We start from the raw sequence: 13,805 nt of genomic DNA, 5'->3' as shown, positions 1-13,805 counted from the left end.
CGATCACATCGGACGTTTGCTTTGCGGGAATTAATTAAAACAAAAGGTCACAATGTCCGGACATAAATAAAACCAGAATTTTTGGAGGGGAAAGTTATAAAAAGTAGAAAACGGCTCAATCAGTCACAATCAGCTGGGGACGTGTGAGTTAAAGCTCAAACTTAATATCAGCTGGAAACAAGTTTTACCCAAAGAGTCACTGCTGGATGTGGTTGAGTGTGCTCATCTCCTTTTATACATTACTATCTGTTCTCTCCTTCTGCAGATCATCCCTCGCTTCGGCCCTCTGAACGGTCGGATCTCGGTAACCATCAGAGGCTCCAACATGGGAATAAAGAAGGAAGACATCAAGAAGATCACAGTGGCCGGAGTGGACTGTGATCACCAGGCGGACAGATACTCCGTCTCTACCAGGTAGTCCAACAGTAGCAACAGCAGCGACATTAACGTGGCCCTTCATGTTGTCTGTTACACGTTAAGGTTAATCTCTTTGACCTTTGACTGGCTGCTGCTCCGTTAATTAATTACTACAGATAACTGAGTGTCACCTCTAACTTCTAATACAGGTGAAACATCAGCAGGGCTGCTTGTTATCTCGGCTTTTTGTTGATTTTACAGTGGGCACTCAGCCAGTCAAATACCTTTAACGTCCAACATTTACCAGCTGATGTTGACACTGCCACGGGAGATTAACGATGGGTTAGCGATGTTGATGATGTTTCTTACAGATGACTGTTGCTCCACGTGTTCCGGGTTTTATATGCTGTTTCCTTTTGTGTTTTATCTAACTTAATGTGGCAGATTTTGGTTTGTACTGGGTGTGTGGAATTAGGCTTCAAATTGAAGTGAATAAAAGTTACATTCTTGACCTTGTGAGCCTCAAATTTATATCTTAACTCAAGGTCCAGATACTAGCTTCTTCCAGAGCTTCAAACCACATCATGTCAGTGGATGAAGTTTGTTGAGGAAGACCATGAGAAGTGGTTAAAAGTTCCATTAAAGTGAAGCTCAAACATCCAGCGGTTGCAGCCCTAACTAGAAGTCCCTCTCTTTCCGTCCACAGCGTGGTGTGTGAGATTGGCCCAGCGAGACGAGTTCCACCGTCTGACCTCCCGTTTGAACCAACCATGAGTGGACCCGTTCACATAGAAGTCGAGGGAGGGAGAAAAGGAACATCTCGGGTCAATTTCACCTATCGGGTAGGCCTGAACACAGATTATACACTATATTCTTACACAAAAAGCTACTGTAGAAACACGGAAGTTCAACATGGCAGACTGCATGTGTCTGTAGCTAAACAGAGGTCACAAAAACACAGCGATTACTATATTCAGGTGATATACAGAAATGAAAACATATCTATGAATATTATATTCCATTTCTCCCACCTAAACATTACACACTAAACCTTAAAGGTATCCTATTACTCTGTTTTTACAAGAGGTTCCCCATTTTGATTGTATCGTGCACGCAGATGACGCATGCATGTTCTTACCTCCTGTTTCATGACCATTAGCACCGGTAATGTGTTGAAGAAGCGTAACAAAGCACCAACAAAGGCAGTCAAAACTCCACAGGGCACCTTTTAAAACAGCACAGGTTTAGTGCTACAATATGCATCCTGTCTGCTTTACTAAACACAGAATCCACTTCTCACGGCCCATTTACACAGTAGTTTGATAAGATTCACGACCTCTCTTCCATCACAAAAACAGTCGCTTTGTTTGCTTGATTTTGTTACTTTAAAACGCCTCGGTTCAACTGCGGGGAAGCATTTAAAATGTCTCGAATCTGTCATCCTGTGTACTCACCTCACCAAAGTTTCTGAGGCAATACAGAACACGGTGTGACACAAGTGCTTCAAGCCCCAGAGATCAAATCCCAGAAACATTAAAAAGGTTAAGCACACAGCCTTCCTCCAGTGTTGTGCCAGGAAATCTGCTCCCTAAAGAAGCAGCAATGCGTGAAAATGTCCCTCGCATACAAATTCACCGCCGCACAAAACTCTATTCCGCTCGGAGCACTTTCTTCCCACAAATAGAGAAACAAATATGATCAAATATAAAAGTTTCACCTGCTGTTCTGTTTTATTTCTCCAACTAGGCTCAGTTGTTTAATTTAAATGTTGTTGTTCACTTTCATATTTAATGTTTTTTTCCTATTGAGCTGACAAAAAGCTAATTAAAGCAAACTGCTGAGACCAAAATGACTAATTTTCCTCAGCAGCAGTACGTCTGCGTCTGTAAACTACTTTAAACTTCCCTCAGCAAGTCTTGATTTGTTTGTCTTGCTGTCAGAGCAGAAATATTAAACCAATACTACAGAAACACTAACAGGCAGACCTGACTTGCAGCGGTTCACTGCTTGGGTAATGTAATGTAATAACTTGTCAAAATGCAGTAAATTGTTTATTACAATTAGGACAAAAACATTGTAGAACAAAACATTTGTTGTTGATATGGTCTCGCCTTAACATTTTCAGGTCATTTAACACTGCAGGGTAGTTTTATAATGTTAACAGCCTGCCTCAGGACAAAGGGGAGGGTATATCAATTCATTAATCATCAACTATTTGTATAATTGGATAATCATATCAGTCATTTATAAAGCACAAATACCAAAATATTGTCTGATTTAAGCTACTTTTTGTAGAATTTGTTGTTTTTCTTTTGTCATATATGATTGTTAACTTAATATTTAATGTATTTTTTACCATCTTCTGACATTTTATCTGCCAAATTAATCTATTAATTGAGAACATCATTTCAGATTAATAAACAATGTAAATGTAAATGTAAATGTATGTCAGGTGTCAACCATAAGGTCAGGAGGACACAAACCTGTTTTCAAATCTATTATTTCTCTATTAGTATTAAATCACTTTGACTAAATAAGCAACAGTCAAAGTAAAAGTTATTAAAAAACATCGATAGCTGTTATTTTTTAAGAGTTTAACAAAATCAACATAGTTGACATATTATCACGTTATGAAGTTGATATTTTGCGAACATCTTAGCAGTTAGTTGCTTATCAGACACGTAGCTTTAATTTGAAGTCGTGTTTCTGTCCACTAAATGCACGTAAGTCCAATATTCTCTCTCCTTGTAGCTCTGTTTGCTCCTGTGCTCAATGAGTAGTTGCTAACTTTTTTGCTGATTTGAGATTGATGAACACATTGAAACTGAGTTAAACTATAAAATTTTGGGCTTTGAAACCAAAACAATGAGCTGAAAGACGCTAAAATGCTCAGTAGTGCTGAGGGGAACTGCAAGCTCAGCCTCACCTCTCACTTTACACTCATTTTATCAGTTGTTGATATAAAAACTGATTAGTGCAGCTGATGAAATCCTGCTGTGCAATGAGCCTTTTCCTTTCTATAGCCTCTATAGATTTGTCCATATATCCATCTGTTGTATATCTGCTAGTGCATCCCTGGGTTTAAATATGTGCCTCCTTTTATGCAAGAGCCAAGATATACAACTGTCTGTGTATTTTCTTTTGTCTCATAGACCAAATATATTTCAGTCACCGCCACCTCCTGTGCCGCTGTTTTGTTTGTGTATAAGTTCCAACCGGGCCGAGTTGTGATGAGTTTGTCTCTCTTTGGGGATATTTATTCTTGTGTTTTCGGCTCTCTCTGCCAGAACAGCAAGAACAAATCTGAAACACCAACAAACCAAATGCTTAAGTATATCTCAGCAGCTGCACACCGCACACTCTCGCTACGCTGATTTAGAAAACATTGTTTTACTTCTTCACTTTGGATTCATATTTACACCTTTTTTTTTTTGAGCCCACTTGCTTCCAAACAACCACAAATAACTTCTTTCACACACTGTGCTCGACTGCTGTGTCTTAATTCTCCAGGCAGATTGACTTCTTAAATTTCGAAGCCGCTTTATCCTCCGGTGTAGCCGAGAATTAATATCCCCTCTTGTTGTTTTGTTCGTCATGCTGTCAGAAATGTACAAAACCTTCCAGTACAAACAGGAAACCAACCAGCTGGTGTACTTCAGCAGCTGCCGTCGCCTTTATCAATATTCCTCAAGCACGCAAGTTGATAAAAACTCCCCCGTGGTGAAGTTCCACAGTGACACTGGTGTTTTTTGGGGTTTTGTTTTTTAGTTATAACTCGCTGCCTTAATAACACGGGAGTTATTCATGCTTTGGTTTTTGAGGTGATCAAAGTGTTCGTACCTGCAGGAAGGCAGCTGGAACATAATGAACTCTACTTAGTTAAAGTTTAATGTTTCCCGTTTTATTTTTCTCTTTGTGTTTGTTTCTGCCTCCGCTGCCTTTTGGTTTTGACGGATCTGCGCTTTTTTATTTTGTTCTTGAAACGTGATTGTTTTGATGACGCCTCATAAATGTCGCCTGTGCCTGACTAATTTTTTGTTAGTGAAGATGTCGCGAGCTACAGGGGGGATTACCATTATCAGGGAAAAAATTTAAAATTTTCCCTTTTTTTTTTTTTTACAAAAAAAATTTTTAAAAAAAAAAAAAAAAAAAAAATAATTAGGGGATTTGACACTGGTTTGCGCTTTGTCATTGTTGTTATTAATTGTTAGCACAACTTCACACTTGGATAGTGCTTGATTATAGATACATGCACGTTTGACGTTGTTAAATGCACTTACTGTAAGTTGATCTGGACCCGATTCTCATATATTAATGCAAGGTTATGTAATACTACGACATTAACGAGATGTAGTGAAGTGAAAGTAATTAGATGAATGAATATGTTCCTGAAAAACACTCCCACAGTAAGTGCTGTAGCAGAGTGGTTCTGTTATGTTTTATTTTATACGACTGACTGCAAACCAGCAGCTACTTAACCGTAACTGAGTCGCTCTGTTGGTCTGAGAATCATTAAAAGCTAAACTGCAGTTAAACCTTTCTAGTTATAAACCCTGTGAACCTGACTGCTACATTACAGCCGGATGCTAAACCGTATGCTCGAGGTCTCGTCGGGCGTGTGAATGGCCATCTGGAGTGGCCTCCCAGAGGGTCGGTTGACCTGTCAGGCAGTTATGAGTAGAACAACACTCATATGAAAAGATTAAATAACTGTTTGATCCTGCATTAACTGCCCAGCCAGTCCCATATGGGAGTTTCTGTGTGTGTGCGGGGGGTAAACTAGACACTGACAGTGTTGTGCATAAATTGTAAAAAGGAGGTAGCGCTTTGAAAATATAAGCATGACGGTGCTTTCAGGTGTTGCCAGAACTCAGAAATAGTTTCATAACACCAAAGCCTGTGTGTATGGCAGCAATAAAAGATTTCTCTGCCTTTTCCATCACAGGAAAAAATACTCAAAACACAGGGCATGAATGAAATCAAATAAAATAAGGCCAGGCAAACTAATTTAAGGAAAGGAAAACACAAATATAGCATGTTCATGCTTGGATTTGAGAGTTAACATTTACTGTTACAACTTCACTTTTTAATGTACGCTTACTTTTGCGTCTATTTTAGGATCTATCGTAGTCGGACTTCTTGTTATTTCACCAAATACAAAAGCAAGAATCGTGTATTTTTTCCTTTTGAAACTAAAAAGTAGAGCAAAAGGTACTGTAAAGCATTTGTTTGGTTGATTCTGGCGACCCCTGTGGACAAAAGTGCTAGTGTTTCTACAGCCTTGGTTCATTGATTTTAAGGGGAATCCAACCTAGTTGCAGTCATTAAGAGTAACTATATAGAAACAGTCATCTTCTTGTAGGTCATATAGAGACATCAAGTAGTTTCATAACCAATTAAAAACTCCTTGTTGTACCTTCAAGTACAAACAACTTAATTTTATAATCTTGTCATTCCAGGACCCTAAACCAGTCGCCGTAGAGCCAGCGAAGGGTCCGGCAGCCGGAGGAACCATAATCACCATCAAGGGAGAAGACCTGGACACCGCAACTAAAGACGACGTCACCGTCACAGTGGGGGGATTCCCCTGTGAAGTGTAAGCAACGCCTGTTTACTTATGTTATCCTAAGAGACAGCCGGACGTTTAAAGCTCTCCGTTTACCATCTTCCTCTCTCCTCTTCAGCCTGTCGTTTGGTAAACGGATCACTTGCACGACCGGGAAGTATCGTGGTCAGAAGGTGCCCTCTGATCCGTTAACGGTGACGGTGAATTACGGTAGAAACACCACCAAAGACGTCCCAGCAGCATACCAGTACTCTGATAACCCCAAGATCATAGATTATAACCCCAAGGCCAGTTTCCTGTGGTGAGTATGGTTTTAAACTATTATTGTATTATTATATTTTTACAACAGTTAATGGTTAAATTAATTTTCGTGTTTGTGTGTGTGTGTGTGTGTGTGTGTGTGTGTAGTGGCGGTCGAAGGATTGTGGTGGTGGGAAGCGGTTTTGATCTGATCCAGAGAGCCACGATGAAAGTCCTGCCCTTCCCTGACGAGTTTTCACAGAACACCACTCCTGTAGAGGTAAGTGTGTGTGTGTGTGTGTGTGTGTGTGTGTGTGTGTGTGTGTGTGTGTGTGTGTGTGTGTGTGTGTGTGTGTGTGTGTGTGTGTGTGTGTGTGTTGTTGTTGTTGTTGTTGTTGTTTGGCCAGATTGATGGAGTGTGTTGGTTCTTGGATTACTTCATTTCTCACACACAACCTAATTTCTCTTCACAAAGTTTGTTTTTCCTCTTCCTCTTTATTTATCACTCCTACAAATCTCACATTTTTTCCCACTTTTGTTTTTGTTTTTTTATCATATTAGGGCACTTTTTTGTAAGCGTCATCTAAAATGCAAAAAGAAAACCTGTTATTTAAGGTAATGTGCTATTGGATTATCTTAACGGAGGGCTAAACTGTAAGTTTATACATCTATGGGCCACGTCAGTGCAGCTTAGCTAACTAGCACTAGTCTCTGCAGCAATTGTACTGATCAGCTCTGCAATAAATGTGCAATCAATCAAACGACTTAATATCAGAGGTGGACGCCACCGACGGGACCAAATCAGTTTTTTTAATAAATCACAGTATCAGCATGGATGTATATCGGTCTGCAGCTTCAAGTGACATTTCTTCTGTCTGAGTCAGAAACCTAAAACAGAACTGAGGGGACGGCGCTTCCATTTCACTGCTGAATAGCTTTGAGTGACAGAGTCTCTTAGGAAAGATTCACTGCAGGGGAGAGGAGGTGAAGTCGTTTTATCGTCGCTTCATCAAAAGCCGCCGTCTGAACCGGGAAGACAGAGGCGGGGGGGCGGGGAGGGCGGCGGGCACAGTGGGGAGGCAGACTGAAGAAGGAAGAAAGATGGTAGAGACAGAGGGAGACAGAGGGGAGGCGGAAATCTGAAGTGAAAGTTACAGCTGGACTGAAAACCTTGAATCACTACAAACAGACACTTTTATCTTTTAACCATCAGAAGAAAATGATATGAATTTCGAAAACTTTTCCTGTAGTTCGAGTTTTTTATTTTGTCTGCGTTTGAAGAAACCGAACAATGTAATTTGGTCCTGACTGAACGTAAAGACAGAAAACTCTCTCTCTCTCTCTCTCTCTCTCTCTCTCTCTCTCTCTCTCTCTCTCTCTCTTAGTTTGTCCAGGAGGCTCTGAGTAAGAACGACACCGTCCTCCAGTTCGAGTCTCCAGAGGTGAAGTCCCCCTACGACAGCCAGTCCCTCAGGACGGTTCTCTACCTGGACAACATGAACGAGGAGCTGAAGGGCTTCGACTACCACCCCGACCCCACCTTCAACGACCTCGCCAAGAACGTCATCACCGAGACCAGCATTATCATCGTCACGGTGAGGACAGACGGTTAAATTGACACCTTTTTTTTTTTTTTTGCTTCACTCTTTATCTCTCAATCTGCTGACCCTTTCTTTCTTCTTTCCGTCAGGGTCGAGGTTTCTCCAAGGCTATGACGGCCAAAGAGGCCCAGGCGTTTGTCGGGGACGCCTCCTGTCACGTTAACATACTGCAGGTAAACACACACTGGAAAAGAGCTTCGTAAGAAGTAAACCTCCAGACACTTATAATGGCTCTATAATGGATTTATACTGGAAAAGATGGAGCTGATATTGGAGTTTTATTAAATGTAGGATATGAGACGGGCACATTGGTTCGACTGAATTCCCTTTTTGAGTCTGGCAGGTGATGCTTTCATGCTGCAGCAACACAGGCTCCAGAAATGCCATACTTAACAGATGGAAGATGAAGGTGCCTTCTTCAAATGCAGAATAAAAGCTAAAGTTGGAATAAAGTTTGACCTACTAAACGTTGAGAACCTTTTGTGTTAAGTTTTAAAACACATTTGGAGGCCGATGCTTCCTCTGTAGTTTATTTTTGGGTGAGAAATTACTCTGATGATGACTACCTCAATTGATCAAGCGTACAATTATCCAGTTCACCAAGCCTGAAAAGCAAAGAGATGGATGCAGCTTCTTTTTTTTCCGGTCCTCCGCATGCATTTTTAAAATATGACTAAAGTGAATGTGACATGGTGTTTTTGTACCAGTGTCACAAGATGAAGCTGAGGGGCAAAACTATTAACATGTAGAGGAAGAAAGAAAGAAAAAAAACATCAACTCCTCGTACATCTGTGTTTTTTTGGACTCCAGAAACAATTAAAATACAACAATTTGAGAGGGAAACATCTCACTGACGTATAAAACCTGGGAAACACTATTTTATACAACAGTTTGTGGATGAGTTGGAAAGCTAATGTGCCTCTTTATTTTCAGGTTTTCAGCTTTATTTCTTTAAAAATGTAATCTAATACAAGTATCACAGTGTCAAAGTAGCGTAACTTGATCACTTTTCATTACTTTATATGAATATGAGTTTCTATAATAACATTGTAACCTTAGAAACGAAAAAGGAAACCAAGATTTTTAGCCTCTGCTCAGTTAATTTTTAAAGAAAATCTGCTAATAATCCTCTTTTTTTGACTTAATGTAACTCAGTTACATGTAATCCATTACTCCCCAAGCAAACTATACCAACAGTTGGGTCACTATTTTCTTTCCCTCTTTCCGTACAGGATGATAAATTGATCCTGGAGGCTCCTTCGACACAGCCCAAATCCAGGTCCAAACGCCAGCGCAGGGACACAACCAACGACCTGCTGGAGCTCGTGGTAAACTCAGTGACCAAACTTCATACATGTTTAATTCATTCATGTAAAACAGGGTTAATACAGTAGAAGGCATCATGTGCCTACAATTACAATGTCCTAAGCCTCATTTAAAAAGGGATTAACGTTACAGGAGTCGGTGGGGAATGAAATATTCCCTGTGCTCCTCTGTAATTTAAGCCATTCTTCCCAGACGGCATTTTAACTATCGGGAAATTACAGAAACTGTGTGAGGGGGAATTTGAGTCAATATACTCATAACTCTGTCAAATCTTAACACACAGACATGAAACACATTAATTTCCCTCAGTGTGTGACTATATCCAGAGGACATCATTATCTCAGAAATCATCAGGAAAAAAAGACTCTTCAGAACTTCCTTTAGAATAATCCCATTTTTAAGTTTTCTTCAGTTTCAAAGTAATCCGGTGATAGTTGTCTGTACATCCATGGGTACACGGCAAACGGGGACTGCTAACAGCTAATTCGGCTTACTTTTTTATGGCACCAATTTGCCATAAAGAGAATACCTGTAGCTGATTTATAGGGTTAGCATGTTTCCATATACCAGATCCACTTTAAAATAGTCAAAGATTTCATTTTAATGTTCTCACACTGGATAATCTCTGTCTCTCTACAGGTAAAGTTTGGTCACGGTGAGTGGCTGGTGGGTTCAGTCTACTACGCCAGAAAAGACGACATTCCTCTGGCTATAATCATCCCTGCGGTTATCATACCGATGCTGCTCTTCATCGCCGTGTCCGTCTACTGCTACAGGTTCGATAGATTATCCCCCAAAAAATACTGGAACACACAAACAAACTTCTGTGAGTTCAGGGGTTTAAACATCTTCTTCTTGTCTGCGTCAGGAGGAAGAGTCAGCAGGCAGAGCGAGAGTACGAGAAGGTGAAACACCAGCTGGAGAATCTGGAGGAAAGTGTACGAGATCGCTGCAAGAAAGAGTTCACAGGTAACGCACACACCTGGAAAAAGCTGTGAACTCGCACTCACAATTTATTTTGGGATGACGAGTGTTAGTGCTAATTTACTAATTTCACAGGAGACCTGAAATAAAATACAGTTTATTACAATCTTGCTGTAGTTGCTTTGCCCACTGGCTTTATAGGTTATGATAACATTGCAGGCAGAGTGTGGAGAATCCAAGGGGGTCTCCTGAGGTCTAATTAACACCCAGGAAGTATTAATACATCTACCGGGTCTCCAACAACCACACGGAAGTTTCCAGCGTCTGAGTCAAGCAGCAGACGAAGCACAAACTCGCGTCCGCAGAGCTCAATTTTTATGTCAGCATCCTGTCACACATTGCGTCCACAGATTAGAGGATGTCGCCGCTTCGACAGTTTATCTCCATAATGTGAAGTCCTGCCAGCGCGATTCAGCAGAACGGGCTTTGGCTCAGACATCAGAACCTTCCCTTCAGGTCTTCTTGGCGAGCTCGGTGGACCGTTTTCAGCTGAATCTGACAGCTCTGTTATTGAGCTTTGGGGGGTGGGGGGGGAGGCGGGTCAGCAGACTCTTCACATGTCAGATGTTTCCAAAGAGACTTTTTAAGAGTTGTGAATAGTCAAAGTGGTTGAATCTCCTTCTAGCACATATAAAGACACGAATATGTATGCCAAGTGTAGCACAAGATGCCCAGGTTCAAGAAAATCATGTAAATCCAACTTCATAGAGCACTTATCCTGAGGCACTCGAGATTTCCAGTCTTGTACAGCCCACGCATGCAGTTCTTTATGATATCAGATGTTGAAGCCTCAGTACTTCTTTTTAACAGTAAGTTAATGGGTCAGGAGGCAGAACCAATCAGAGGCAGAGTCAACGCCTGCATAACTGCATAACACTGAGAAAACAGCGCTGAAAATGTCTTTAAAATGGATAAAGACACCCAAAGAATTAGGGTTAGGGTTGTGTTGGGGTTAGGGTTGTGCTGAATTAGGGTAATGGCAATTTTCAGGCACTGGTTATGGATGTTCCGACGATAAAAGATGAAAACAGGCTCTTTATTTCTGTCCAGCAACTGATTTTTCTGTCTGAAATGACAACTGACCTGAGCACACAAGCCAATTTTAGCTCCACTAGTTGGTCGTGTCCCACTGACTCGTTTGAAAATTACACTCTCTTGTAGGATACTTAAACATGATGTAATGCTAAAGAGACTGAGTACATGTACCAGCCTAAAAGTAAGCAGTTGACGATGCCAATATCTAATCATTTTTCTGTGTCTGTCAGATCTGATGATTGAAATGGAGGACCACACCAGTGACCTGAGCGAGGCCCGGATCCCCTTCCTCGACTACAAAACCTACACCGACCGAAACTTCTTCCTGCCCTCCAAGGACGGCGCCAATGACACCATGATCACAAGAGAAATCCAAATCCCAGAAGCCCGCAAGGCGATCGTGGCTCAGGCGCTCAACCAGTTCTCCAACCTGCTGAACAGTAAACCTTTCCTCATCAATGTGAGTTTAAAGGTTCTTTTATTTCCTCTTATTTCTTATTTCTCTTATTCAGTCTTTTTCTCACTGTCAAGCTATTTCAACTCCGTCTCAGCGAGGTTTCTGGAACTAATAGAAAGTCCTATTTTTAACCTCCTTCACCAAAAACAACATTATTTAACCAATTTCATGTTTGTGAATCAAATTCCATTCCCGTTTGGATCTACTTGGGCGTTGGTGACCCGAGACCTGTGGCACTAATTTAAATACCCTTTTGTAATTTGGTACAACCTGCATCACCATGTGTATCACTGGGGACCAAAAGGTTGCTGGTTCAATCCCCGGCACCGGCAGGAGGGTGTATTGCAGCTGGGGACTGAAAGGTGGCTGGTATCACCACTGACAATAAAGTAATCTTGCTGTGGATATAGCCTTACTAGCCTTATTATTAGACGCAGATGTGAAAAGCTAGAAAGTGGATCTTGTTTCTATGATGTAAAGTCCATCGCGCTCTCTGCCCCCCCCCCATAGTTCATTCGCACGTTGGAAAGCCGTCCTGACTTCAACGCCCGGTCTCGCGGTTATTTCGCCTCCCTGCTGACGGTGGCGCTGCACGGAAAACTGGAGTACTACACGGACATCATGAGGACGCTGCTGCTGGAGCTGATGGACGAACACGTGCAGAACAAAAACCCCAAACTCATGCTCAGGAGGTGAGGAATACATACACACAGCTGTAATAGTTATGTATTTGTTTATGCATTTGTATTTGTTTACACTGTGATTTTTCCATGATAACAACAAAGATGGCTTCTGTACAGTCCTAATGTTTAATCTATTGTCTTTGTGTGTGTGTGTGTATCTAGGTCAGAGACGGTGGTGGAGAGGATGCTTTGTAATTGGATGTCCATCTGTCTCTATCAGTTCCTCCGGGTAACACAGATTCTTTCACTTATTCTGTGTTGTTATTGTTTTTTTTCTAACTTTCCCTCGGTTTGTTTGTCTCTTCGATCTGTTTCTCACCTGCCATTCTTCTTGTTCTTCTTCCTTTCTTTCTTCTCCTCTTCCTTCAGTTATAATTGACTCTAAGAAACTTTCCCCCTGCCTCTGTCTTTTGTTGAGACCCGTTAACTGTGCCTGTATTTTTTTCTGCTCATCCTGTGTCGATGCTTCGATGCTGACGGCAGCGGCTGATATGTTGTGCTGATGTTCAGGGTTTCTATAATTTAACATTCTTGTACCGAACATCGTGTTCACACTTTCAGCTCGAGAACACGTTTTTAACAACATGGACTCTTTATGTGATGTGATTTAGGATCAGCAGCTGAATGTGGATTCAATTTAGACCCTCAAACCTAACAAAATCCCAACATTTAGACACTGAAACTCCCTAAAAACTTTGAAATTATTAGTTGATTATCGCACATTTTTATTGTGCTTAAACACTTTCATTCATTTGACAGCTTTAGTTACTTTACAAATTATTATTTTTACAAACAAGACATATGAAGAGCTTCTAAGATATGATGTTTTGTTAAATCAATTAGTCTAAAATAAGTTTTTAATTAAAATTCTCAAATAAATTTACATTTATTTTTAATTGTTTTGAGGTTTGAACTGTAGGTTTGATTAAAATAATAAAATAACGATTAATGGAGAAAATAATCAGCAGATGAGTCCATAATAAAAAATAATCATTAGTTGCAGTCTGATAGAAAATCCTTCAAAATTAGCTCCAACATTAAAATCCTGCTTTTACATTAATGCATGAGTCATAATAATTTTAATGATATCATATATAATAGTGTAACAGTCACAGGGGACATAAAACTGAATTTTTCTGATTATACTTTCATACTTTTACAAGGAGGAACAAGTTTTATACAGCCTCAAGGTGATAGAAACACTACCTCTTTTGTCCACAGGGGGCGCCAAAATCAACACAAAAGGAAAGTTCCTTTTAGGGGCTTTAATTAACAATTTCAATGCAAGAACTTTATTTACTTACACTGGTATTAAAACCAGCATTATACCTTCCTTAAATTCCCTTTTGTATTCAACAAACCAAATCTTTCACTAAATATATATATATTTTCTTCACATGAGATAAATGTTGTGTTAGAGCTAAATCTAATTGGAATAAAGGAGGATTCACAGCTGCAGTTACTGTACTTTTACACTTACAGGTTGCATATTTAATAGAGCTCTTATTGGCTGAAGCTGTGAAAGTGTCCAACAGATGCTTATAAATTGGGGGGGG

General features: G+C 40.4%; 1 protein-coding gene across 2 annotated transcripts in view; it reads left to right on the top strand.

Moving 5' to 3' along the window:
- The window catches only part of LOC127358667 (plexin-B2), a 180,719-nt gene that overhangs the window by 153,372 nt on the left and 13,542 nt on the right, over positions 1 to 13,805 (top strand). For both annotated transcript variants that reach the window (XM_051391925.1, XM_051391924.1), the window contains 13 exons: positions 266 to 414; positions 1,064 to 1,199; positions 5,817 to 5,953; positions 6,042 to 6,224; positions 6,332 to 6,443; positions 7,549 to 7,758; positions 7,854 to 7,937; positions 8,997 to 9,092; positions 9,730 to 9,866; positions 9,959 to 10,059; positions 11,340 to 11,569; positions 12,077 to 12,258; positions 12,412 to 12,478. In XM_051391925.1, the coding sequence (XP_051247885.1) occupies positions 266 to 414; positions 1,064 to 1,199; positions 5,817 to 5,953; positions 6,042 to 6,224; positions 6,332 to 6,443; positions 7,549 to 7,758; positions 7,854 to 7,937; positions 8,997 to 9,092; positions 9,730 to 9,866; positions 9,959 to 10,059; positions 11,340 to 11,569; positions 12,077 to 12,258; positions 12,412 to 12,478 (1,824 nt within the window). The remainder of the gene's footprint in view (positions 1 to 265; positions 415 to 1,063; positions 1,200 to 5,816; positions 5,954 to 6,041; positions 6,225 to 6,331; positions 6,444 to 7,548; positions 7,759 to 7,853; positions 7,938 to 8,996; positions 9,093 to 9,729; positions 9,867 to 9,958; positions 10,060 to 11,339; positions 11,570 to 12,076; positions 12,259 to 12,411; positions 12,479 to 13,805) is intronic.

This window comes from Dicentrarchus labrax, unplaced genomic scaffold (assembly GCF_905237075.1).
Source record: "Dicentrarchus labrax unplaced genomic scaffold, dlabrax2021, whole genome shotgun sequence".
NCBI lineage: Eukaryota > Metazoa > Chordata > Actinopteri > Moronidae > Dicentrarchus > Dicentrarchus labrax.
Note: the sequence above shows the minus strand (reverse complement) of the source record. Positions and strands in the feature narration are given on the sequence as shown.